General features: G+C 41.2%; 1 protein-coding gene across 2 annotated transcripts in view; it reads left to right on the top strand.

Annotated features, from left to right (window-relative positions):
• The window catches only part of CRMP1 (collapsin response mediator protein 1), a 219117-nt gene that overhangs the window by 100473 nt on the left and 91697 nt on the right, over nucleotides 1-26947 (top strand). For both annotated transcript variants that reach the window (XM_069203025.1, XM_069203034.1), the window contains exons 2-4: nucleotides 18496-18584; nucleotides 19944-20128; nucleotides 23974-24138. In XM_069203025.1, coding sequence (XP_069059126.1) covers nucleotides 18496-18584; nucleotides 19944-20128; nucleotides 23974-24138 — 439 coding nt within the window. The remainder of the gene's footprint in view (nucleotides 1-18495; nucleotides 18585-19943; nucleotides 20129-23973; nucleotides 24139-26947) is intronic.

The following is a 26947-nucleotide window of genomic DNA, read 5'->3' as shown; positions in this document are numbered from 1 at the left end:
ATAATGCCTCCAGCGGATTTGGAACCAATTTATAGGATATAAGAACACTAATCCTTTGAAATATTTTTTTCCCAAAATGTTATCAGGTGTTTGCATGTAAAATTGAGATGAAGCCAATCTCCCTGAAGCGCCTGACAGTGTGGACAAGAGCCTGATACCTCAGGATAAATTTCCTTTAATCTAGCTGGAGTATAATAGAGCAACCATTTAGAATATAATGCATTTTTTTAAATCTTCCCCCCTGAGTGCCTTATATGATAGATTGTTGTGAATTTTCTATTGTTGTGTTTCTATTTTGCATCCAGTGAGGTTCTGCACTTTAATTAAAAATTTAGCGATTATGTCAGATGTGTGCCCTGTGCAGAACCTCCAATACCAGTTGCCTATGCCCAGGTTCCCATAATAGTCCTGACCAATGGTAGAGCTTTCAGTTGTTCTCTCCATTGTTTGCAGAAAATGCTGGATTTTATAATAGGAAAACCTGAAATCATCCAAAATGGTACCTCTCTCATCCAGACACTGCGTCCATGTTTTAACATGATCCCCTATTAAAAAATCTCCAAAGCACTTGACCTCCACCTCTTCCCATTTCCACACATATCCTTGATTAATCACTAGACCTAGCATCCAAGAATCCTGACGTCTGACTGATGGGTAAACCGTACAGATTTGGTATTTTACCTCTATCGACAACATGGTGGCCTGAATCATTCCCGGAAGTTTGTATCTCACGTGTTTTGGAAGGCGAGGATGTTTAAGGAATCGAGGAAGCTGTAAGCCCCTGTCAGCTAGCATACGGTTAAGATAAAAGCTAGTGGTTAGCAATAGTGTGATCTTTGAAGCCCAATCCAAGAAGGATGTCTCATAATAGGTTTTGATATTGGGGAGTGCTAGCTCCCAACTTCCACTGAAAGAGCAACCTTCTCTAGCTGCAGACAAGGTTTCTTACTAGCCCAAATAAATTGTCTTACCAGCAAATCCATTTCCTAATTTTTTTTTTGAGGAACTCTCAAGATTATGCTTGAGAAAATAAATAACACCAAAGGAAGAATCATGACATTGATCAATGCCACCCACCCTCTAATCGTCAGAGGGGATGTCTGACATTTCTGTAATAGGCCTTGTACTTTCTTGAGAGTGCTTATGTAATTTAGCCAAAAAAGATCAGAACAAATGTTGGATACAAATATCCCTAAGTATCTAATGGGACTAGACGTTGAGGATTGGACCCGAAGGTCCATTGGTAGAACTGTTTTCTCAGCATTGTACAAAAGAGCTTCTGACTTAGAGCGGTTGATTCTATGTCCTCCCAAGTCCTGAGAATACTCTGGCACTATTATGCAAATCTGCACGAAGATATAAAATCATATCATCTGCAAATAATTTAAGGTTAGGTGCTTTAGAAAGTGGGGGATATGTATTTGTCTTGCCGAATTGCCGCTGCCAATGGTTTGATTAAAAGTGCAAAAAGTACTGGGGAAAGAGGGCAGCCCTGTTGCGTAACTTGTGACATATGTACTATCCCTGGTATTTGTGTGTTTATTAGGGCCTTATCTTGTGCTCCTGAATAAAGATTACATAATGTTTGAATAAACTCCCCTGCAAACCCAAACCTTTCTAGAGTCGTACACAAAACTTGCCATTGAACCAAATCAAATGCCTTCCCGTAGTCTAGCATTATGATTGTTGCTGAATGTTTATTTTTGGAGAAATAGTCCAGTGCCTGGACCAAGAAATTAGTATTAGTAGACAATAGCCTTCCTAGGAGAAAACCGCATTGGTCCGCATGAATAAGTACCTGTGCCACTTGGGCTGTGCATACTGCTAGAATCTTTATAAATAACTTGTAATCCTGATTGAGAAGACTAATCAGGCCAAATGAGCCTGGGTTTTCCGGTGGCTTATCTTTTTTTTTAAACTAACCACTGTGGCCATAGAAAATGAAAGTGGAACCTTTCTTCCTTCTAATATTTCATTAAATAAATTCACTAATATCTTGGCTATTTGGCCCTCCAAAATATTATAAACTTCCACCGGAAGCCCATCCTCCCCAGGTGCCTTCCCTTTGGGCACTGCTCAAATTGCCTCTTTTACGTCCGCTAGAGTAATGGGAGTCACAAGTACAGCTTGAATTCTTGATCTGGCAATACCACTGCATCTAGGTATTGTTGAATGTGCAATGAATTTGCTTGTATTGTCTCCGTATAGAGCTTTGTGTAATGGGAGAGAAACACTTTTACTGACAAACGATTTAATTCAAGTTTAATCCAGAACCATCTAACACATTGGTCCATGTTCCATTTTTAATAATGTTGGGATTTTTTGGGAATGGAAGTGGTCATTGTGATTTTACATTTTATTTTGTCTGACAAGAGTTCAAATCCAAGTGCACACTTAAGTTAAAAGAAACCTGCTTAAGTCAAGATTTTAACTGTATTTCAGACCAAGAACAAAACACATCTCTGGTCTTTCCCCACCTTCAAAGATCTCAATACACATGAAATTCCTTAGTGAGTTTGATGTGCTTCCTAAAAGCTGATAGCCCCACCAAATTACTGCATTGAGACTTTGCACAAATGCACCTTTTATCCCAAATTCTTCTTATTCTTATTTTAGGCCAAGAATGGCAACAAGTGTATTAAAACTGCAAATTTGCCCTTCATACTTGTTTAAAAAATCCTATTTTGCCACGTCTGTTAATTCTAACACATACAATAAGGTGGAGGATATTTTAGCTTGATATACCGACAGGAGATGGGTAAAGTGCCTATGACCAACTGCATTTTAAAAGGCACTCAATCCATCTGGCTGAGATTAAGCCTTAATAATGCTATGCGATATAGCACCTGCATCATTTAAGTTATTAGTTACAATTTTCCCTAAAAACATATACGACTTAACTATCTCCCGTGCTTTCTGTAATTGTGTAATTAGAGTAATTGTGCACTCATTAACCTGTAAAGCACACAGTTTTACTTTTAGAAATATATATTTTCTTTTAATGGGTGTCAGATTACTGCTGTAAAGAAGCAAGGCGACTATTCAGACCCTTTGGGTGCAAATCAAAGAACACAATTTTGTCACCATACAGCAGACAAGACACCGTTTGGGCCCCAAAAGACAGGAGATCGCAGCCACATTACTCAGGTAAACAGGTAAGTCAGAAATACCAAAGAGGCTAGCAGGCAGCCCTGCCTTAGGCTTTGTTTTGTAGACATCACAGAAGACAATCCCTGATCTCCCTCCTTCTCAGCAGCATTTCCCCCATGTGGAAGAACGTAAGGCAATAATTAAGTTTAACAGTACCAATGGCATACCAAGACTATTAAATTTTTTCCACTGGGTAGGACCACTCTATTGAACACTGTGGAAAAGTCAATGAAAGCTGAGAATGACGGAGAACCTCTAATAGTTACATATATTTCTGTAACAATTTGCAGGGCAGACAGTGTTTCTGCCCTCAGAGGGAGACAGATTGGGGGGTGATTGCCCTCTTTCTACCAACCAACATATAAAAACTATGCCCAAAGAAAGTCCAATATTCTCTCTATTGTCATGATGAATGGTGGTACTACAACCAGAGAACCCCATCAACCCTGGGTATTCGTGAAATGTGGAGACACAGTGGCATCAAGGGTGGTGTGATTTGCATGTTCCCACTACATTTATTTTACCAAGAATGCCCATACAAATGTCAAAGCATGGGTCAAAATACTATTACCTACATGCTTATGTGACAGAAAACGTAGGCACTTTTAGGTAAAAGACAAAGTCTTACAACGCTTTATTCCCACACTTCTTCCAATTGAGATCCTGTCTCCCACATCAGTGGACCTAACAACCAAAACTTTTACTTCACATGGTTTAAGCTTTGGCTGGATTCTGTTTTGGGTGTCTGGCCCACCCACGTAAGCGGGGCAACATTTTTACAGGAAGAAGTGTGCCAACGTTGACGGGTAGGAATCTTGTGGATCCCCACAGATTCCGGAACTTTTCCTCACAAAATTGTGAAGAAAATATGTGATTGTAGAAAAAGCTGGATATTTAATTTCTGGGAATGAAAAGTTAATGCGATCTATGCAGGTTACACTTATATGGACTCTCCTGGTCGGTTCGTTTTCAGAAATGTCTAGGTTTGCGTTTCTCTAGATGGCCGATGAGCTCAGGCCCAAATACTGCAGCTACTCAAGTTGCCAGATTAAGGCTCATATTTACACTTTTTTTTGCACTGCATTTCTGTCATTTTTTTATGCAAAAGTGGCGCAAACTTACAAAATATAATTGTATTTTGTAAGTTTGCGCTGCTTTTGCATCAAAAAGTGACACAAATGCAGCATAAAAAAAGTATAAATATGGGCCTAAGTGACTGAAAGAAAAATTGTGATCTTTTATTGTTGCATTTTGAGATTTTCAAGTCTCTGGCGATAGGTCCACTCACACAAGTGCAATACCAGTCTTTTTAAGACAAGTGTGGAAACATAGAATAGTAGTACATTTGACATTATTAATTATTAATACTTTCTGTATTATAGGTAACTGCAAATTTGGAGTTGTTCATATAACCCCAGTTCCTAAACTCTTTATCGTGGGCACATTTAGAAAATGAATGCTTGCTTCATACTCATTTTTCATTCTCTTACATTTTATCATACGAAATGATGCATAGTCGGTACACAATGAAAAATCATTATAAGCTGTCGTTCAGCTGATGGCTCTGGCTATCACATGTTCTTGGACAACCACCCAACACAATATATCCATGCAACTAGAAGAGTCTGACAGATGTTAAAGTATATTACTTTTGTAAACCGAACAGTGCAAACAATTACAAATGAAAATATTATCACAGGCTTCTATTTTTTCTACTGTGCTTCATTGGTTCTTGATTTGAACTGTTAGTTTCTTTAGGAAAACGTTGGCCATGGTACGCAAATTACTCTTGCTGAATGATGAACTTTCCGAAATGTGTACCTTTCAGCGTTCTGCATTCATTCATGAGTTTCACATGTTTCCACCACAAACTGCAAGTAGGTAGAAGCCACAAAAATAAAAACAATTGACTACCACTTAAAATATCCCAAATATTCTTGTACAAATGATTTTTGTACAACTCTTTATTCTCCTGGAAGCTGAGAAGAAACAGCAAGCACAGCAAGCCAAAATACATACCTTCATGAACTGCATATTTTCCCAATTTTCCACAAAAAAACTACATTTTTCCTATTCTCTTGGTTCCCTCCAGAGGGAATTCACAACCCCTGACTACCTTTATAATTCCAAACATGTGGGAAGAAAGTACATAGATTTCACCTGGGTACCTTTTGTGGAAATTGATTAATCACTAGGGCCCATATTTATGGGAAAATGACGGAGGGCGACGCTGCGCCAAAATAGTCAGTGATGTGCTCCGTCATTTTCACAATGCAGGGATGTGCCGTATTTAAGTGAATATGGTGCATCCCTGTGTTGTCCCCTGCGCTGGCATTAAATTTAGCTGCCAACACAGGCATCCTTGCACCATCATGCAATGATGTCTGTGTTGAGGGGTGTGATTGTTTATGTGCGGGAAGGTGTCCTTTCCTGCATATAAACAATCACTAATGGGGCTTTGGCACTTCTGTGTGTGCTGCACACACAGAAGTGCCAAAATTTAATTTTCAAATGATCGTTTATGTGCATGTTGGGACACCTTTCCGCACATAAAAAATAATTTCTGGTATTTTGCTCTTTCTATGTGTGCTGAGAATGCTGCACGCATAGAAAAAGCAAAAAACGAGGAGGAATAAAAGTATTCCTCCTCGCTGTGCCTTGCTAACGCCACCCTTAGGGGTGGCGTTAGATTTTGCCGCTGCCTCAGGTTTACAAAATCTCGTAAATCTGAGCCAGTGTCAAAATGCAATGGGTGTTGCTGTGGCACGCCCACATCAACACCCATTGCACGCCCCTCTGACACAGATAACTGCGCCGGAGGGGCCCATAATTACAAGGAGGTGTAACACCACAAAAAGTGGCGTTATACCTCCTTGTAAATATGGAGCAGAGGTTAGCGCCACTGGACCTTCACGTAAAGGGACGCTCAAGTGGCGCTAGGGGCTCATAAATATGCCCCTACATGTCCTGATTATCAAAAAAGGGGGTCCAGCATGGGAGAGGGAGTGAAGCCTCTGCACATAAAGGTTAATCATTTGAAGATAGTTATAACTGCTAAGCCACATGAAAAACGTACGGCAGTCATCTTTTTGAGTATTTAGTTCGATTTTAAGAAATCTCATTCAAAGTTTCTGTTGCAAATGCATGTGAACCTCTCAGCTGCATACTCCTACAAGACTGCAAACTTCTATCCAGTTGCCCAACATCCCACTAATACTTTATTTGCCATTCACAAATGGCTGTTGGCTATCTTAGAGCAGTACATTGCCAATAAAGTATAAAAACATACAAAATGGTGGCTAGTGTGTCAGCACACTGCACACTTAAACACACATGGGTGACTGTGTTGAAATTTATTTTGTATTTCAAGATTCTTGAGACAATAACCATTTTAGTTAAGTTACTTTTGGAATAGTATAAAATGCAAACTTTGTACAGCATCAGCAAATGTGTGAAATTACATTTCTTACGTTACACCATGTGTTATTTAGAGTCATTTATTTTCACTGGCATGATACGAACATATTTATATAATTATGCAAGTTATTATTTAGTCACAACACATCAACATATATTTAAAGAAAACCTTATAAATTCACTGAATAAAACCACAGCTAAAGTGAAGCTACAAAACAGAACTCTAAAACCCTCTAAAACTCATCACTTATGGTTAAATACACAGATTAAAAATAGCTCTCCACCAATGGATTGCTTATGACCTCACAAGTTATGTCACACAGGACATTTCAAAGGATATCATTGATGTCATCTCATTTGGCTTCCCAACCCTGCAGCCAGGCCCTCTAATCATCCACTGTAGTGCTTATTAGAATATGAGGAAAAGGTTTTCTTTGAGCTTTTGGTTATTCTCAAATGACCCATTTTTGATGGAGATTTTTCTTTGAATTTTGTGGGGGTTTTGTGTTTTTCTTTTGTTATTGTTTTTCAACTTTAGTGGTAAACTGACACTAATAAACAACGTAAGTTGTTCCTCCTTGATATGAATTTACAATAATGATCCATTGCTTGATCCACAATCGTGGGATTTATTTCCTGACATCTGATTTTAACCTTCCACCCCATGCTATAGAGTGAAAAGAGGCGGAGGTGGGAATTGTTTTCTTCTCTTTCTGCAGGCACCTGTTGGTGAACAGTGTCTGATTCCTGGCATACTCATGTTCCTTTTTTCTCAAACACAGCAGTAACTCCTCATATTACTTGTTGTGCTTCAAAGTAAAGTGGTTGATGTTTCAAAGGAGTACAGCACTCTCCCTGGTTGGGCTTTTGGTCACATTGAATGCTACTGACCCTTCTTGTGTTGAGCTTCTTTTGCCACAGTGGATGTGTTAAGAATTCCCAAATGTCGGTCTCCTCAACACATAGTACTCCATCTTCTTCCTCTAGATCAGCAGAGGATGGTCCAAGAATCACATCTTGAGGTTTGTCTGCTATTGCAGTTTCCCAAATATGTTGGTAGTCTGCAGACTATTTTTTGTAACTGTAGACCCAACACACCTAAAATGGGACATATGATCTGCAGTCACAGTACGGGATCCGCAGACTATTAAAGTATTTCATAGTCCATGGTACAGTCCTGAAAACTATTGGCCAAATAATTGACCAATGGTGCATGTTGGAAAATGCGATCCCCAAGAGGGGCTCATGGATCCAATGACATAAACATTTTTTTTTAGATTGTGGACTGGGGGACCTTTGCTGATTCCCTCACCATGCCCGAGGTCTGGGGTCTGGGGTGTACTCCCCCTGACCCATACCGTGACCTTTTATTTTTGTATCCAGTATATGGGTCTTCATTCTGTAATAGTGGTCACAAGGGAAAATGTTCCTTTGTGGCCAGCTAGTCAGCATCTTCAGGTCTGCAAACCTGACTTAGAGATAACAGACACAAAATGGAAGATAGGGAACACCTCCCACGTTCAATGAGATCCTATTAAATTAGGTCAGCGTTTCAGTCCTGGAAACCGGAGTTCTCAGCCAGTTTATGGACTATGGGCCCAGATATCTCTATCTTTCTCTTTGTTTCAAGCTCACTAAATACATTTTTGTACCACTGATTTCTTTAAAACTAGCAACTGGTTTACACAGGTTTACACCAAAGCAAGCAAACATTCAGTTAAGTTCTGGTTCATGTCAATTTTAGTGTAATTCTGTTCAGTTATTTTTCTATAGTGGAGAGCAAAGGGAGTTAACATAAAGACACTTTATTCCCATTGATGGCCTTAATTCTACTGTATGTCAACCCTCTGCCAGTTTGGCAAAAAAGGTGCCATTTGCCCAAGAGTAAGCAAAGTAAATGGGGCGCTTGCACGTTGGTTTGATAGAAAAATTCGATAACAACCAGTGTTCGACGGGTTCCTAAAATGTCTGAGCCCCAGTGCCACTTCACCGACTGCCACCTTAATTGCTGTGCCCCCTGACCTTTCTGCTTGCAAGCATTGTATATTACAGCCCCTTGCTAGCTCCGTGAAGAGCACCGATTGTCTTCACTTCATCTCCTGAGCTTCTGTCTGGATAACCCTCTCTTAAAATCCTCACATGGCACCTGCGCTGCCACCCGGAGTCAAGCTGAAGGTACTGCCCACTGCTACACTGCCAGTGTATTTTGTGTAACTGAGGTGTATGTGAGGGAGGTTTACTGCATAGACTCAGCAGTTACATGGAGGAAACTTGCACTGCTGCTCTCTCATCTCTGCTTGTGCTGTGTGTTGGAACTTGCACTGTTGATGCCGATTCCTACCTCTTTTTGTGTGTGTGAGGCAAGCCTGCACTACTGCATGTGTGGAAAGCATCCACTCTTCATGCCCATGGGGTTCCTATTCTCTTTGTCTTAATTTGGCTCGAGAAAATGATCAAGATACAAAAGCCAAACTCACTACCAGTTCCAATGGCTGTTTTAATGAGTGAAGAGTATTATAATGCGGAGTGAAAGATGAAACTCCGAGATTTTAACTGAAGGTTGATTTTGAAGTTTGTAAGCAAAAACTGTGTATATGATAAATAGCGAATATTTGTGGACAAAATTCCGTATTTCTGTTGCTCAGTTAAAGAAAATCGAGTGATATCCTTAGAGCGGCGGATCTTAGGCCCTCATTATGAACATGGCGGTCCAGACCACCATGCCGGCAGTGGCGGAAATTACCGCCACCGGCATGGCGGTCTGGACCGCCATATTACGAACACAGGGGGACCGCCACAGGTGGCCTTCTGCCACCACCAGGCTACCGCCGCCAGGCAGCCTGACGATGGCGAAGTTCTCTATCCGACAGGCCGGATAAAGAACCCGTGTTCCTCCAGCCTTTCCCTGGCGGTTTCCCCCACATGGAAAGTACAGGGCCCCCGTGCACAGCACCGTCACGCAGGTCAGTGCCCGATTTATGGGCAGTGTTATGCACAACGGGTGCTGCTGCACCCACCGCACTGCAGCATCATGGAGCCGTCGGCAAGGTCCAGGCCCAGCATTCCGCTGGGCCAGCTGGCGGAAACACTGTTTCTGCCAGCCGGCCAGTGGAATGTTCATTATTGGGCCGGCAGAGTCTTCAACGGGCTGGCGGTCTGTGTTTAGACCACCAGCATGAACAGGGCGGGGATTCCCGCCGTGTTCCTAATGGCCCGCTTAGTGAGGATTTCAAGGCAAATGTCCTCGATGTAGTCTTTTTCTCATGCCTTTCAATGATCATAAGATTAATGCTTGGGGGAATAGATTATTAATCTGTACCGAAAAAACTAGCACCCATGTAGACTGCATCTTTGGCTCAACATTGGAAACATCCATAGAATGACAGAACAGACACCATCTAAATATAAAAAGTAATTATAACGCCACAGCACGTGCACTACTTTTAATCTGCCAGGTGCAATCAAACCTAAAATAGTTTTAATTAAAAAAAGTGTTGCTCATTTCAATTCAAGTTGCAACAGACTTACATGACAGTCTGAAATGGTTAAGAAAAATATTTAGACACATTGAAAAAGCCATCGAGCATTGCACCTGTCTAGGCTTTAAAAGAATAGCTAGTGGCTCCGAATCAGTACAATTAAGGTTGACATAAGAATTATAGGACAAAGCGAGGCTGAGAGAAGCAAATTCTAGGGTGACAATTTCCAGTCACGCTAGACTGTTTCACTGCTGAAGAAGAGTTTCGGGAAAATCTGTTACAAATGTGCAAATTCAAATAATTTAGTCAACTCTTGGCTGCTTTTAAAAGATATCTGGAAACAAGTAGGACTGCGTATCGTTAGCAGTCTTCTGCTTCATATTTCCTATAAATACCTTACTGGCATAACAAAGCGTAAAGATGAGGGATTTATATCAAATCTCATTACAGCTCAAAATATTGCAAGCTCTTTACCTTAGCATAAGCTTAAATCAGCTAGGGCTGGATCCTAATATTGTAGAGTTGCTCCGATATTTACATTCTGGGACAGTTGCTAATGTGAGGGTGGGGTCGAATGGGGAATGCTCAGAGGCCTTCCAGCTTTCAAGGGGTGTGCCCCAGGGGTGTGTTCTGGCTCCTACTTTGTTCCTTCTATATACAAATGGATTGTTTGATTTTCTGATGAAACATTGTAGGGATGTTCCAAAGGTGAATGGTACTGATATCCCTGTACTAACGTACGTGGATGACGCAGTCCTCATGGCCCGTACTATGAATGGTCTCCGGGAATCAGTTAGAGCTTATGCCTCTTTTACGTCAGCCTTGGGTTTAGAGGACAATTTTAAGAAATCTCATTTTATGGTGTGTGAAAGACCCCTGAGTAGGGTAGGGGAGCTAAGGGTGGAGGATCAAATTATTAGTAGGGTCCATGAGTTTCCATACCTAGGGATTATTTTTGATGAGAAAGGATCTTGGAAACCTTATATTGTCAGAAGGGGTGCGCTTTTTCATGCAGTAGTTGGCGCTACTTTTGACTTTGCTGTAAGGGTAGGTAGTAAACCCATCAAACTCTTGCTTGAAATTTATAGGCGGAAATGCCTCCCCGTCCTGCTGTATGGTGCTGCACTTTGGGGGTATAGGGACTCCCGAGCCCTTACGGTGGAAGAAAATCGGTTCTGTAGAAGGCTATTGGGAGTTGGACAAAATATCCCTGGTTTCAGCCTTCATTTGGAGCTGGAGCTTGAGTTTGTCCAGGACACTATTTAGTTGGCTCCCCTTCTGCTATGGATCTCAATTTGGACCAACAAATATGCCACTCTGAATAAGGATATCTTAAAGGATTGTCTGGCTTGTGACAATGTAAAGAATATTCCCTGGTTGATGCACATAAGGAAGATCGCTCATGATATGGGGCGGCCTGAATTGGTTGATTATCCTAAAGGCCTGACCAGTAGTGATAAGAAATGGGTAAAGGAGAATTTTTTTAAAATCCAGAAGAACAGGAGGGAGAGGGAGGCCTTAGGGAAAAAATCGATCAGGGATTTTATTATGCTAAAGATGTGGGTAGGTCCTGAGCGCTATCTCTTAGAGATAAAGGATGTGAGGGAATGGTCTCTCATGACCCGTTTCCGTTTGGGGATCATTAGAAGTAATTTGTGTTTCCCGTTAGGTCAGTATGGGGACAAATGTATTAGACTCTGCCCCTGTGATGGGGTGTCCCAACAGACCTTGCCCCATTTTACTTTGTTTTGTGTTTTTTATGCACCATTTAGAACTCGTTTTTTATTACCTCTCCTAAGGCCCAAGGGTTTTGTGCAATATCGTCCGGCTTTTATGTGGCTGCAGATGGCCTCAGATGTATTGGTGTGGAAGGGGCTGGGATCATTCCTGAAGGGAGCTATTACTTGGCGTAACAATGTAGAGTTTTTAGAATGAATCCTCCTATTTTATTGTTTTTATGTATGTGGTTATATATGTTTTTATTCCTGATGGGTGTTCTTATTATTTATGGTTTTATTGCTAATTTTAACAAATGTATTGAAGATTATTTCTTGTAATGGATGATTTTTTTTTCATACCGAATAAAGTTATTATTATTATTACCTTAGCATATACAATGAAAAAATAAAAATAATTAAATGCTTAGGCACCTAATGGAATTTACATACTCAAAAGTAAATTTTTTAGATTTGTTAATATCTGATACCAGCAAAAAGAAGCAAAAATTAAATATGCAGAACAGAGCAAAATATCTATCTCTTAATACATGCTTCTAAAGTTAGCGTGCCAAAATACCCATAGGCAACTCCAATAGGCCTTGTCGATTTTACTGTGCAATTCCTGCGGGCCTCCTAGCGGGGGAACACCTCCCTTGCATACATCATACCTGGTGCAAGTATAATATGGAATAAGGGTTTACAAACTGGCGCAATGGTACCATTGTGCCTGTTTATAAATATGGAGCGGGTGGGGAAATGTTCTTTACCGCCGTAGCATGAAAAAAAATGACGCTACGGCGGCGCAAGGGACTTATAAATGAGCCCATAAGTTCCATGTTATGACCTCTGACTTAGACATGTTAACTTCTATCCTGAAAAACTCCAAAATAACGTCAGTTCATGTTCTATATATGGGAGGAATCTTTTGATGTCTGAGGTTTAAATCATCAAATCATCATTATAAAGGACTATTGTTGGACTTTTTTGCTTATGCAGGGTCATCCCCAATCTTTTTGCCTCCTTCCTCCTATTTTTTTCTGATCTGTTGCTGTTGGCTTTTGAACTCTGAGCACTTTACCACTGCTAACCAGTGGTAAAGTGCATACGCTCTCTGTGTAAATTGTATGTGATTGGTTTATCCATCACTGGCATATTTGTTTTACTAGTAAGTCCCTAGTAAAGTGCACTAGAGGTGCCAGGGCCTGCAAATTAAATGCTACTAGTGGGCCTGCAGCACTGGTTGTGCCACCCACATAAGTAGCTCTGTAATCATGTCTCAGACCTGCCACTGCAGTGTCTGTGTGTGCAGTTTTAACTGTAAATTCGACTTGGCAAGTGTACCCACTTGCCAGGCCCAAACCTTCCCTTTTCCTACATGTCAGACACCCCTAAAGTAGGCCTAGGTAGCCCCAAGGACAGGGTGCAGTGTATGGTTAAGGTGGGACATATAGTAATGTGTTTTATATGTCCTGACCGTGAAATATTGCTAAATTCGTTTTTCACTGTTGCAAGGCCTGTCCCTCTCATAGGTTAACATGGTAAATCTGATTAAAGTGTAGATTCCCTTTGGGTTCAGATGGACATGTGGAGTTTGGGGTCTCTGAGCTCATAATTTAGAAATACATCTTTTAGTAAAGTTGATTTTAGGATTGTGTGTTTGAAAATGCCACTTTTAGAAAGTGAGCATTTTCTTGCTTATACCATTTCTGTGACTCTGCCTGTTTGTGGATTCCCTGACTGGGTCAGTTTGACCATTGGGCTGGTTGCACCTCACACTAGACAGTGACACAAAGGGAGCTGGGGTGTAGTCTGCATTTCCTGATGAGCCATCTGTGCTAGGAGGGAGGGGAGGAGTGGTCACTCGCACCTGAAAGGGCTGTGCCTGCCCTCACACAATGCAGTCTCTGACCCCCTGGTGAGTGTCTGGGGCCTGGCCTGGGCAAGGCAGGATTTCACATTCCAAAGAGACTTTACTTTGAAGTAGGCCTACTTCAAAGGAGAAATTGGGTATAAGAAGGGCACCCAAAACCACAGACTTTAGAACACTTCTGGAAACAAGAGGAACCTCTACCTGGAGAAGAGCTGAAGAACTGAGGAAGAAGAGCTGCCCTGCCTGTGTCTGTGCTTTGTGGAGCTATCCTGCAGTTGCTGCTTCTGCCAGAGTAAGAGGGCAAAGACTGGACTTTGTGTGCCTTCCATCTTGTGAAGAAGTCTCCAAGGGCTTGATTTAGAGCTTGCCTCCTGTTGTTTGAAGTCTCAGGGACAGCAAAGACTTCTCTCTGCCAGCACCTGGAGTCTCTGGAGAGACTCCTACTCTGACAAGTGGTGCCCCATCCAGTCCCTGGGCCCTTGGAAGGAAAGCTGGTGGAAATTCAAGGAAATCGACTTCGGACGACTTCGGATCAACGCCGCTGCTGAATCCCGTGACGCCGCCTGCACCCAACTCCATGAACTTTGCTGGAACGAGACGACCTTCGCAGGCCCGACATCGCTGCAGCCCTGATGAAGTCCGCGATTCCGTGGAAGTCGCCACACCACGTCGTAACCAATGCTGCTCGAAGTGCGTGGATTAAACGTTTCGCACAGATGCCGCAATCCCCGACTTTGCGCATCGGCTCGTTTTCATTTCTTCACCAAGGTACTGTACCTGGGGGTCTACGCGACTCTGTGTCCGGTGCCGCTGGTGTCGGATTGTTGGGAACGACTCCGTTACGACGCCGTGTTAACACCTCATCGAAGCATTTCTAAGCGCTATTTTTGAGTTTAATCTTTAAAAATTCATAACTTGACTCCTGTATGTCGGATGTTTGTCATTTTGGTCTTGTTTTGTTTAGATGAATATTTCCTATTTGTCTAAACTGGTGTTGTGTCATTTTGTAGTGTTTTCATTCAACTACTGTGTGTGTTGGTACAAATACTTTACACTTAGCACTCTGAAGTTAAGCCTACAGCTTTGCCAAGCTACCAAGGGGGTAAGCAGGGGTTAGCTGAGGGTGATTCTCTTTTAACCTAACTAGAGTGAGGGTCCTTGCTTGAACAGGGGGTAACCTGACTGTCAACCAAAGACCCCATTTCTAACAACTATTTTCTTTGTGACCACCCTAAAACAAAGCAATACCTTTATTCAGCAGACAGTGAACATTGCGAGGGTGCTGGCCAGGCAGGCCCCTGCACTGCGTGGGAAGTGCTGGAGCCCCCCCTAGAGGGCCCTGCACCCATTCGCCGCCAGCATTTTCATGGCGGTGGTACTGCCGTGAAACTGCTGGTGGAGAAGAGGGTTGTAATCCCCAGGACAGCGCTGCTTGCAACTCTGCCCTGGTTGATTAGGACTGCTGACACTGCTAGACTGTAGAGCTGGTGGTTTCCTGGCGGCCTGACCAACAGGGTTTTAATGTGTCGGTTCAACCACTGCATTGGTGACAGTTCGACTGCTGCATTGGCGGCAGTCCTGCCGCCATTCGCAAGTCCTGGCGTTCTAGTGACTGTCAGACTCATGATGAGGCCCTAAGTAATGGAAAGGTGTCAAAGTTTTATTTTCATTCTGGAAATCGTATAATTGTACAGTACTATTAAGTTATAAGAGAAGAAAGAGAGTTATAGGAGAGTGTTCTTAGAAATTTGTTCAACGTTTCTTTTACTTTTTCTTTATTGTTTATGTAGCCTTGAGTGGTGGTAAGTGTTGACACTGATACAACTGTAGTTTAATTTATTTAGTGTTATTCTTTTAGATTAATGCAAAGTGCTTTGCAAGTGATTGTAATTTATTATGCTTGGTATCTGTTCATTTGTATGATGTTGTATGAATGTTAGTTTGTGTTATAGTTCAAAAGCTTAGGATGTGAGAAGTAAGTGCTTAGTATATATATGTAAGTTGTGTTAGTTTAATCATAAGGTTTAATAGTTTCCAGTATGCAGCCATTGAAAATACTAATTCAGATTTAATGAGGAAGTGGTTGATGTAACTTTCTTCAATGTTGTCAAATTCTACAATGGCTACAGGGACAACACATAGACAAAGGTAGATGAGGGTACTTGTACAAAGAACAAAAATGTCCATCTAGGTATCATTACAAAAGTAAATCTTTAATAGTTGAAATAACATAATTTCATCATTCTGACAATGAATGTAGAATGAAACATAACAAAAATGTAGAGAACACATGACCATAAGAGCCAATTGTAATTTGAAAAAAATAAATTGGAAGACTCGGTTAAACATTCTCATTAAGATAGTTTTTAATGGTTTTTGTATTTTGTATGTCTTTTTGTCAATTGACGTGATGCATGTGCAACTCAATTCTTAAGGCAGATTTATGGAGCCACACAAAGCCACCTTACGGTGGGGGCCCGTGTGGCTTCATAAATCTGGAGTAATGCAACGCAGCGCAAATCACAGATTTACATTACTCTGCCCAGGGAAGGCATTACATTAATTACATGGGCTTTGTGTGGGTATTCCCACGCAACTCTCCTGGATGTGGTAAAGCTGGGAATGCACCAAAATGTTATTCCTTCTCAGGGAAAACATACTGAGGAGAAATATCTTTATTCGTCCTTGTTATTTCCTCTTTCCATGTGTGCTGCAACCTCAAGGGGTTGTTGTTCTGCCGGAAGGTGGCAATCTTCCTCACAATGGAAGTGCCTGCATTGGTGCTAGACTGCCAGTACAGCACCACAAAGGGAGAAAGGCAGAAATGTACTGTATTCTTTTAAATGCGGTGCTTTCCTGCCCCTTCCCTGTCGCGCAGTGCAGCAAGGTGACTTGCTGCGCTGTGTGTCTTGGCCATAAATATGGCCCTCAGTCCCCGAGTCCTGTAATGGCTACCAGCTTCATTTTTCTGATGTTGCTGGCAGCCAGTTAGAGCGCTGCTCCCATGAGACTTTGATTCCTGTGGGAGCAAACTAGCTCAAAAGAAAAAAGCTCCCTGGGCCAATCACACCGCTCCACTTTTTCACCTTTGGTTTCAGGAACTCTGGCAAGAGTCACATGAACCAACCATCCAGATATACAAGCATTTTAAACCTTAATATCCAAGCACAATCTGTGGACCAAGATCTAGATTCCTGCCAAATTTCGTGTAATTCTGTTTAGCAGTTTTTGGAAGATGCATGGGGATTTTGCGTTTTGGAACCCTCCTTTTTCTCAGCCCCGCTTGATGCACCAACCCGAAACTTTCCATACATAAACCAGGCAAAGAAGAACACTTTAAAAAAAAAGTTTCATGAAGATTTGTCAAAGTGTGTCAAAAACAATAAAGACATTTCCTTAGAGAATTCTGACCTAGCTACAACTACCCAGAGCCAGAAACACTGGGTAATATATTAACCATATCATCTGAATTATCTATGATTTCCTTTGATAATGAGACAGATGTCAGAAATGCACATGGTAGAAAAAGAGGTGAGTTATGTAAGGCAGGTATGGCAGGTGAGGAATGGTAGGCGAGTACATTAGTGCAGGTGCAGTAAATATGCTAGGTACGTATGTTATGTATAGTAGAGTTTTTTGTTTTAGAAGATTTGTATGGTAGGCTAGGAATGATAGGTTAGGTCTGGTAAGAAATATTGGGGCAGATGTACGACCATATGATATTGCGACTCACAATTTGCAAATTTTTGCTATTCACAAATTGTGAGTCACAATACAAAATGTACAACAGGGTGTTCAACACTGTTAGTGATTCGCAGTGGTTTGCAAAGGGACCTGCCTCATCAATATTCATGAGACAGGTCGTAATTTGTGACCCACTGTGAGTGGCTACTATTACAGGGATGGCGGACTGCTGGGGGCAGCAGACCACCATGTCAGTGATTGCTTTTAAATAAAGCAATAGTTCTTTTGTAATGTAGCCTGTTTTCCTTAAAGGAAAATGTGAAGCGTTACAAAAAGAAAACAGAAAAGTTTTCTTTTAATTTTTAAGAGTCACACGGACCACTGCCTGCTCATAAAGCATGTTTGCACCCCCATTCTCCAAGGAGAGTGGATCCATTGGGGACTCCTTCCCGTTTGCAAAGGAGTTACCACCAACTTGAAGTTGGGGGTAACAGTGATTGTTTTGCGACCACATTGACGGTCGCAAAGCAATCATACATTTCACTGTGTCTCGCAATTAGGAAGGGACACCCTTGGCATGCCTCTTCCTAATTGTGACTTGCAAACCTTTTTTGCGATGCGGTAAATAGATCATGAATTGCAAAATAGCATTTGTACATACCAATTTGTTTTTTTCTGTTCGCAAATGGCTCGATTCTGTGAATTGGGCCTTTTGTTCATAGAAAAAAGCTTTGTTCACCTGGCCCATAACTACTATGGATGGGTGATCCAATGCCCCTTTCTGAAGAGTGTACGTTATATGCTGTGTAATGTGTGTTGTTGTGTGAAGTGCGTATTTGTGACAAGAGGTCTCGCCACGCAGTACCGGCAAAGATTATGAAAAGGAGTCAGAAGATAAAATGTATGTTGTAAATGCTGAATCTAAAGTACATTCACTGTAAAATATTGCACACTAGATACTTTTTTAACAGTGGGACAATATTTTCGTTGAATCTTTAAGAAAACTTAAGTGCGCACAAGTCTTGACATTAAATCCAAAATGTTAATAATACAACAACATTAGTACCCAAGTATAGAAAGGGTATACTTTTTGATATATTATATTTTGTGATTTAGTTTTAACTTACAAATGTTTTTGTTGTTCTCATCACCTTTTTGTCTTTTTTGATATTTCCAGAGTGATCGAATGCTCATTAAAGGTGGAAGAATTGTGAACGATGATCAGTCGTTCTATGCAGATATCTACCTCGAAGATGGACTCATCAAGTAGGATTTATCTTTGTTGCTTTTCTTTTTTCTCGTTTTTTTGCCGAAGCATAGTGTTTGTAGAAAACAAACTGAAACACATTAAAGGCAAAAAAATGAGATTAAACATCCATTAATTTTACATTCAGCTCAAGTTTCTGGAATGAGAGTTCCTTGTGCATGTTTTGGCATTACTGTGCTCTGGTGGCCATAGTTATGGGCAAGTCACACAGTGCAGCACAGCAAGTCAGCTTGCTGCGCTGCACTGGGTGACAGGAAAAGGGCAGGAGTGCACCATATTTCAGGCAGTACAGTGCAGTCCTGTCCTTTCCCTTGTGCACAATGGGCTGCCTGGCCCCGGCGTGGGCACCCTTGCACCATGTTGCAAGTGTGCCTGCTTTGCATGCATGATTGGTTTTGTACAGGAAGGGGCACCTTCCTTAAACAAACAACCCCCTGAAGCTTTTTCCTCTTTCTATGTGTGCTGAAGATATTTCTCCTCTTTACGCCTGACCTGGGGAGGAGTATCTTTTTGGTGCATTCTAAGGTTCACATGTTCTTGTAAATCTGGGAATGTGTCAAAATCTATGAATGTTGTGTGGAAACATTTGCTGTGGGGCTAGAAATGCTTTGAAAAATACGTGATTGTATAAAAAAATTCACCTTGGCTGTGTTGTCTTACTTTGAAAACGATCTCGCTGTGTAGTGAAAATTATAAGGCAAAGCAGTAAGAAACTTTGATTGGGTTCAGGTAATGCACGTGAGAACTTAGCTAGAGGGCTGAATGAGTGCGGATTCATGATCATTTACAGTGAAGCAGAATGTTGATGGATGGTGAATCCAATGGAATAAACCAGGAGCCCTTCATGCAGGGTGAAAACCTGAAACAGATAAAATTGTAGCAGGGGTGTAAACCTGGGAGTACCCGATCCTTAGATGTACTAGTTACTGAAGAACCTCCTAATTTTCAGAAAGGGACTAAAAGCAACCCATGCTTACAAGAAATTATGAAATAAAGCTCCCATTTCTGTTGCAGCTTAATGAATTTCAAGTTATCGGTATCACTGCAGTAGTATACACTATGTAAATACTACAAACATTCAACACAGCTCAATTTATAGTGACAAAAATAGTACACTTACACAAAAGTGTAATTTTGCTTTTGTGAATGAGGCCCACAGATGATACTGCGTCTCAAAATTGTGATTTTAACTTTTAACTGTTTGACTCTCAATGGTGACAACTTGCAGGGGTTATATTTTTTATATGAGAAGTGTAAAACTGTTGTAGATTTATAATTTACCTGTTCATCTGTAAGAGCTTCAGATTTACGAATTCCTTCTTCAAGAAAATAATAGGTGCACATTTTTACCCCCTCAGGCAAATTGGAGAAAATTTGATTGTTCCTGGTGGCGTGAAGACCATAGAGGCAAATGGACGAATGGTTATTCCAGGTGGAATTGACGTTAACACCTACTTACAGAAACCATACATGGGAACAACAACTGTAGATGACTTCTACCAAGGAACAAAAGCTGCATTAGCAGGAGGCACCACGATGATAAGTACGCTTCTCAGATGAGCATGGCATTTCCAGGCTCAAGCGAGCACATATTCATTTATGGATGATAAGGCATGGGAACTCATAACATAATACATTTCAAAATGGCAAATGTTTAAAAAAAAATCAAAGAACGCCTATGGAAAGCTTATCATGGGTTTATTAAGAATAGAAATTTTGCACTATGACAAGGTATTGAACACGTTATGAATAAGCGTTACACATTAAAACAATAATTCACATCATAAGATGTCCAGAGATTAAGGATACAATCACTGGGGCAACAATGGGATTATTATATCCAAAAGTGGTATTTAGCAAAAATATATTTGTGCATCAGATCTAGCTAATGCCAATGTGAGCAGAAACTGTGACCGAGGTGTTTACACCTTTTTTTTTTAATTTAGAAAGCAACAACACAAAATAAAGCAAGAACATATGTAGTCTTATTTAGCTGTTTCAATACAAGTAGATGCAAAATTAAGATATAAATTATACAGTGTAGATCATGTACTTGTATCTTAAATAAGGAGTCCTCTGCAATGAGTGTGTGTGATAAAACAAACACACACACCTGAGTCGCTCTGCTTGGATAAAAATAACACAACTGCTAATTCACAAGATGGATCTACTAATGCACCTGATATCTTCCTCACATTGCTCCAACAAAAAATAATGCAGGAAACGGACAATCCTTCTCAGGCCAACATTGCACATGTTTTTGGGTTATAAATGCCTGAAGAGATTTGGATTCATTCATTAAGGCATTGCAGAATTACTACATGTTATAGCAGACACACAACCAAAAAATGCCTAAAACTGTGCAAGTTGTACTGAAACTCTGCTAGGCTTTGGAACACTTGCTACTTGCTCCCTGTAGATTGTCATCAGAGACCACTCACAATATCATAGACACCTGTCTGCAAGACAACTTGTAAAGTCAGAAATGCATTTTATATTTCTCAGTGAAACTAAATAGTCCGACGTAGGTGTGTATCTATATGTCCGGGCAGCCATATATCATTATACATGCACAACTGCACAGTAGCATTCTGTAAAATGTAGTTCTCATATTGCAATTATATGTTATAAATGACTGGTGCTGTGTTTGTGGCATTGCATGTCATAAGAAGTTCTGTGGCATTAGCTTCCTGTGCCTGAATGTGCATCAATATAGGTCAACTGTTCTCTGTTACCTTTTAAATATAGTGTTTGTTACTCACTTGGTTATGTCTTCCATGGGGTTGTGTACATGTTTTGTGTTTCATGGATAATTGATGTTGATTGCTGTGGCTCTTCCATTTGTAACAGTGGGCCAGACATGTAGTTATGGGTGTTCTCTTGCTTCGTATCATGCCTGTGAGAAATTGGTTGATTGGAGTGTGAGCCTCGGTCAAGCTGTAACCACAATCTTTGTCAGGGTGAGGAACAAGCCATCCCTAAATTAACCTGTGCTTAACCCTCCGTTAGCTTGGCACAGAGCAGTCAGCTAAACGTAGGGGCAATGTGTAAAGTATTTATGCAGCACTTCAAACCATAATAAAGTGAAAACACAACACAAGAAAAACCTCACATCAATTTAGAAAAATAAAGTAATGTTTAATAATTAAAACAAAATCAAAACAACAAAAATCCAATCAGATAAAACGGGAAATATGCAATTTTAAAGATTTTATTGAAAATAGCATAAAAAAAACACAAAGCAGCAACTGTGGTTATCTGGTTGTGCCGGACAGAGACCAAGTCACAAGTTCAGGCTGACTGCGAGGGAGGTTGAGCCGTCTACGGGGACCAACGTAGGTCCTCTGAACACAGTATCTTAAATCGTGGTGCGCAATCTGTGCGGCGTTCATTTGCAAAAGTTCGGGCAACCAAGTGCCAGTTCCATGAGGAAGCTGTGCGGTGAGGCTTTGCTTAGGTTCCAGGGAAATATGCAGCATAGCATGGCAGAGCTTTGTGTCCGTTCCAATGAGCTGGCAGCTGTGCCTGAGGCTTTGCAGGGCTTTGTGTCACTCTGCATTGATTCGATGAAGCTGGCAACTCTGTGGTAAGGGTTTGTGGGGCTACGCTACCCTTTACGTCGGTTCGGATGTGGACCATAGCTGGGTTTGGCAGGCCCATTTCCAAGTGTCCAGGTCTGGGTTGTCACTACTGGAGGATTCACAGATGGCAGAGTCAAGGTACTGGATTCAAGGTTGTTGGAAACTTGTTGTGTCCCTGAGACTTCTGATCAGAAGGCCATTTAACAAGCCCTCTGGGGTCCTGGGTTCAGAGTTGTATGACCATTCCTTCTCACCAAGGAAAGAGGGCAGCAGGTCCTTCAGTGCAGCAGTCCTTAAGAGCAGGAATCCAGACGAGTAGCAGTACTTTCAGCAGCACAGCATCCTTTCTTCCCGGCAGAGTATGCAATAGTACTGAAGTGTACTGAAGAGTTGGTGTCTGGGGTCCAATATTTATACCTGGCATCTCCTTTCAAGGAGGAGAAGCATCTATAGGTTTCACTTTGAAGCCCACAAATATCCTGTCTTCCTTGTCCTGGCTCAGTCTAACTACAGGAGCTATTAGGCCTTTGTGTGGAGACAAGACACAGCCTAAACAAGTGTAAGTAAGGCTGTGCCCAGCTTCACCCTCTTATCCTGCCAGTTATGGCCCATTTAGGCACACCTTAGCTCTCTATTGTGTGTGGATGACTAGGAGGAATACACAAAGCCCAACTGTCAACTGCACCTGGTCATGTGACCCATAGATAGGCTGTAGGCACAAAATGGTTAAGGCAGGAAAAATGTCATTTTTTAAATAAAAGTAGCATTTCCAGAATCGTAACTTAAAATCTGACTTCACCATAACTTAAGGGTTTTAATTAAAATTCCAAAGACACCAAACATGAAAGAGTCATCTGTTCCCATTTGAAATTTATAGCTTATTAAATGAATATGGTAACCCAAATGTTATCCTATGAGAGAGGTAGGCCTTGCAGCAGTGAAAAATACATTTAAGTGTTTTTCACTATCAGGACATGTAGAACTTAAAAGTACATGTACTACTTTGTAAATACACTGCACTCTACCCTCTGGGCTCTCCAGGCCCTACCTAAGGGGTGACTTATATGTATTGAAAGGAAGGTTTACGCATAGCAAACTGTTTATTTTGCAAGGTCAAAATGGCAGTTTAGAAACTTCACACAAAAGCTACAATGCAGACCTGAGACATGTTTTAAGAACTGCTTAGGTGGGTGGCACAAGCACTGCTGCAGACCCACTAGTAGCATTAAATGTACAGGCCCTGGGCACAGCCGGTGCCAGTTGACTGGGGACTTTCAAGTCAATTAAATATGTCAATTATCTATTACCCAATTATACCATGTTTTAAGGCGAGAGTGTAATCACTTTAGCACTGGTTAGCAGTGGTAAAGTATGCAGAGTCCTAAAAGCCAACAAAAATGATTTAAGAAAACAGGTGGGTGAAGGCAAAACGTTTGGGGATGACCCTACAGAAATGGCCATGTTCAACAATACCATTTTTCAAAAAGAGTTTCTGGTGAGGAAGGTGCATGCCTTTCCCATGGCTGCCTAAGCTATGTTCTTGTTATACAGGTATCACAGTGAGAGACTGAGTGCATTACCTTTATATGATCTGCACCTTTGTGCATGGATATTGCATGCTGAGTTCAAGAAGAGCCATGGTACGATAGAGCTACTGTTGTCATGAGACTACTTGATATGTTTTAAAGGATACTAGCCAACATTTTAAACATGTTTTTGGAGATTTGTGATGACTTGAGCTTTAATATCAAGTTCTACAGCATACAAATAAAACAAAGGACATAAAGGTTTCACTATGTTGTTTCAGTTGACCATGTGGTGCCTGATCCTGGATCTACTCTGCTGACCACATTTGAGAAATGGCATGAAGTGGCTGACACGAAATCCTGCTGTGACTATTCCCTCCATGTAGATGTCACAAACTGGTATGATGGAATACGAGAGGAACTAGATGTACTAGTGCAAGATAAAGGTTGGTAGAGAGCAAACAGTATACTTGTTGCTATATTTTTTGCAAGTTGTGTGATATGAAAACATTACACAAAGCATGCAAACTGCTGATAAAGTTTCCTAACTGTATATATGCATTATGTTTGTTAACCTCATGTGCTACTTCTTTTTTTAAACTTTATTTATTGAGATTTTAAAGTTCCAGTGCCAAAACTGAAACACTGTAATCAAATTGGTAACAACAAGACCATAATTAATGTTGTTTAGCTTACTGAGATACAATAGATTTAATCACAAACCTCCTGAATAGAAGCAAAATAAACCATATACCTAACATAGCAAAGCTAATTAACATGACAACAGTGAATCATAGTGAGAACAAATGGAATGCTCAGATTGTGGTAAATGGCTCAGAAAGGCACTGAGCAGGGCATGCACAGAGGTCCACAGGGCCTGCTCACCTCGGAAAATGTCAATTGTAATGGTTTCCACTATCAAGGGTGCAGAGCCTGAATATCTATTCAAGAATATAGGTAGTGCTTTATATCGAAGCCAAAATATCATAACTAGTAAAATATAGAAGTAGGGAATAGCAAGGTAAAGTACATAATTTTGTTACATTAATATCAACGTTTAAAATATTTATTACTAAAATATATTTAATATTGTTTTTTATAATATTTGGTTAGCTTTTTTTGTCAATTTTTAACAATCATGCGTTGCTGGTGAGAGTTTCAAAGGACCCTCAGGTGCTTGCACCCGAGGAATTCCTGTTTTTTCACTCTCTAATTGGGCTGTTGGAAAGAGCGTCCTGCGCCGTCTGAGGTTGTTTTATATTTTTTTGTCTACTGACAATCAGCCAGCAGGGTGTGCCCATGTTATTTCCACCTAAGTGAAAGTAAAACAAGGCAATCGCTTGGTTTACTTTTACTGCATTAGTGCTCGGGCATGTATCAGCCCTTCAAGCACTGAAGTACCGTTTTTAACAGGAGACTTTGGGGGAATGGGGGAATGCTGGGTGGTAGGAAATAGGTGGGTCTCTGCAGATTTCAGAAGGCTTCCTCACAGAATTGTAAGGAAAATGTGGGTTTTTAACCAATGGTTGAGGTTTGCAAGGGCTTCTGGGGTAAGTAAACCTGATGAGAGCTATGCAAGTCACTCACCTGGATTCCCCTTGGTGTTTAGTTTTCACAAATGTACGGATTTGTTAGGTTTCCCTATGTGCTGGCTGAGCTACAGCCAAAATCCACAGCTACCCACATTACAGAAAAGGGGGCAGTTTTCAGTTGAAAGATGCAGTGTCTCTATGTTGCATTTTGGGCCCTTTCCTGCCATTGGCACAAGGTCTACTGAGACAAGTATCATTTTTGAGGTTTACAAAGGTTTCTGGATAAAAAAGCTTGGTAAGAGTCACCCCTGCCTGGATGTCCCTAGGTGTCTAGTTTTTAAGAAATGTGCAGGTTTGATAGGTATCCCTAGGTACTAGCTGTGCTAGCGCTTCAAGTGACCATTACCCACATTGACAAAACAACCAGTTTCAATGGAAAAATGTGATGTTTCCATGTTGCATTTTAGGCCCTTTGCTGTCGCAGATACCAGGCCTACCTACCCAAGCGAGGTACCATTTTTATCGGGAGGGTTGGGGAATAGAGAGTGGTAGAAACTTTGTGGCTCCTGCAGATTCCATATGTTCTCCTCACAGAAATGTGAGGAAAATGTGTGTTTCCAGTTAAAGATTGGGATTTGCAAGGGGTTCTGGGTAAGAGAACCTGGTGAGAGATATGCAATTCTCCTCACCCTGGATTTCCCTAGGCATTTAGGAGCATATTTATAACCCCCTTGTGCCAACTTTGCATCACCTTTTGTGACACAACAGCAATGCATTCCTTGCAACCACATGTATGAGGCCATGCAAAGCCCTCTGTGTGGCTTTGAATGGCCTCGTGGATATGGAGTAAGGCAAGGCAGTACAAATTGCTGCATTGCCTTACTCTGTGCCAGGGGGGCGTTCCATGGGTGTTGCAGTGGGTGTTTCCACCCAACAACCATGAATTTTGAAACGTCCCTAGATTCACCAACTAGCCTGGTAAAGCTGAGGATATACCAAAACCTTACACCTTCCCAGGTGAGGTGCAACCAGAAGAGCTATCTTTATTTCTCCTAGTTTTTCCTCTTTCTATATGCGCTGCTTTCTGCAGCACACATAGCAAGTGGAAAAAGCCTCCCAGGATTGTTTTTATGCAGGAAGGTGCGCCTTCCTGCACAAAGACAAATCTGCATCAAATGCGGATACCCTTGCATACTGGTGCAAGGGTGCCTGCGTTGGAGCTGAATGAGCTGTATTCCTTAAATTAGGCACATTCCTGACCTTTCCAAGTGATGCACAACTTTTTCATAAATCTTAGTTTTCAAAAATATACAGGGTAGCTAGGCAAGTGGATTTCTCTGAATTTGTGCCTTCCAAATGTAAGCCACTGTGTAAGAATACATTTTGAAAAAAGTCCTCTGAATAACATGCTAGTATGGATACCCACAAATTCAGAGATCTACAAATAACCACTGCTCCTAAACTCTGCATCTAGTGTCCATTTCTTTTGTAGGTTTCCTTGATACCTTTTTTCACTCTTTATATTTTACCCTAAGAATTGCTCTATATTCAGTCAATAATGAAAAATCATTATAAGTTGCAGCTCAGTTGTTGGCTCTGGATACCTCAGGGTCTTGGACAACCTGCAAACCATTATGGCCCTCATTATGAAGCCCGCCAAGATCTGACCGCCGGGCGGCCGCCAATGCAGCCGCACCCCCACCGCGGTCATTATGAGATCCCC

The sequence above is a fragment of the Pleurodeles waltl genome, chromosome 1_2, assembly GCF_031143425.1.
Source record: "Pleurodeles waltl isolate 20211129_DDA chromosome 1_2, aPleWal1.hap1.20221129, whole genome shotgun sequence".
NCBI lineage: Eukaryota > Metazoa > Chordata > Amphibia > Caudata > Salamandridae > Pleurodeles > Pleurodeles waltl.
The sequence above is the reverse complement of the archived record's forward strand: the minus strand, read 5'-3'. Positions and strand labels throughout refer to the sequence as shown.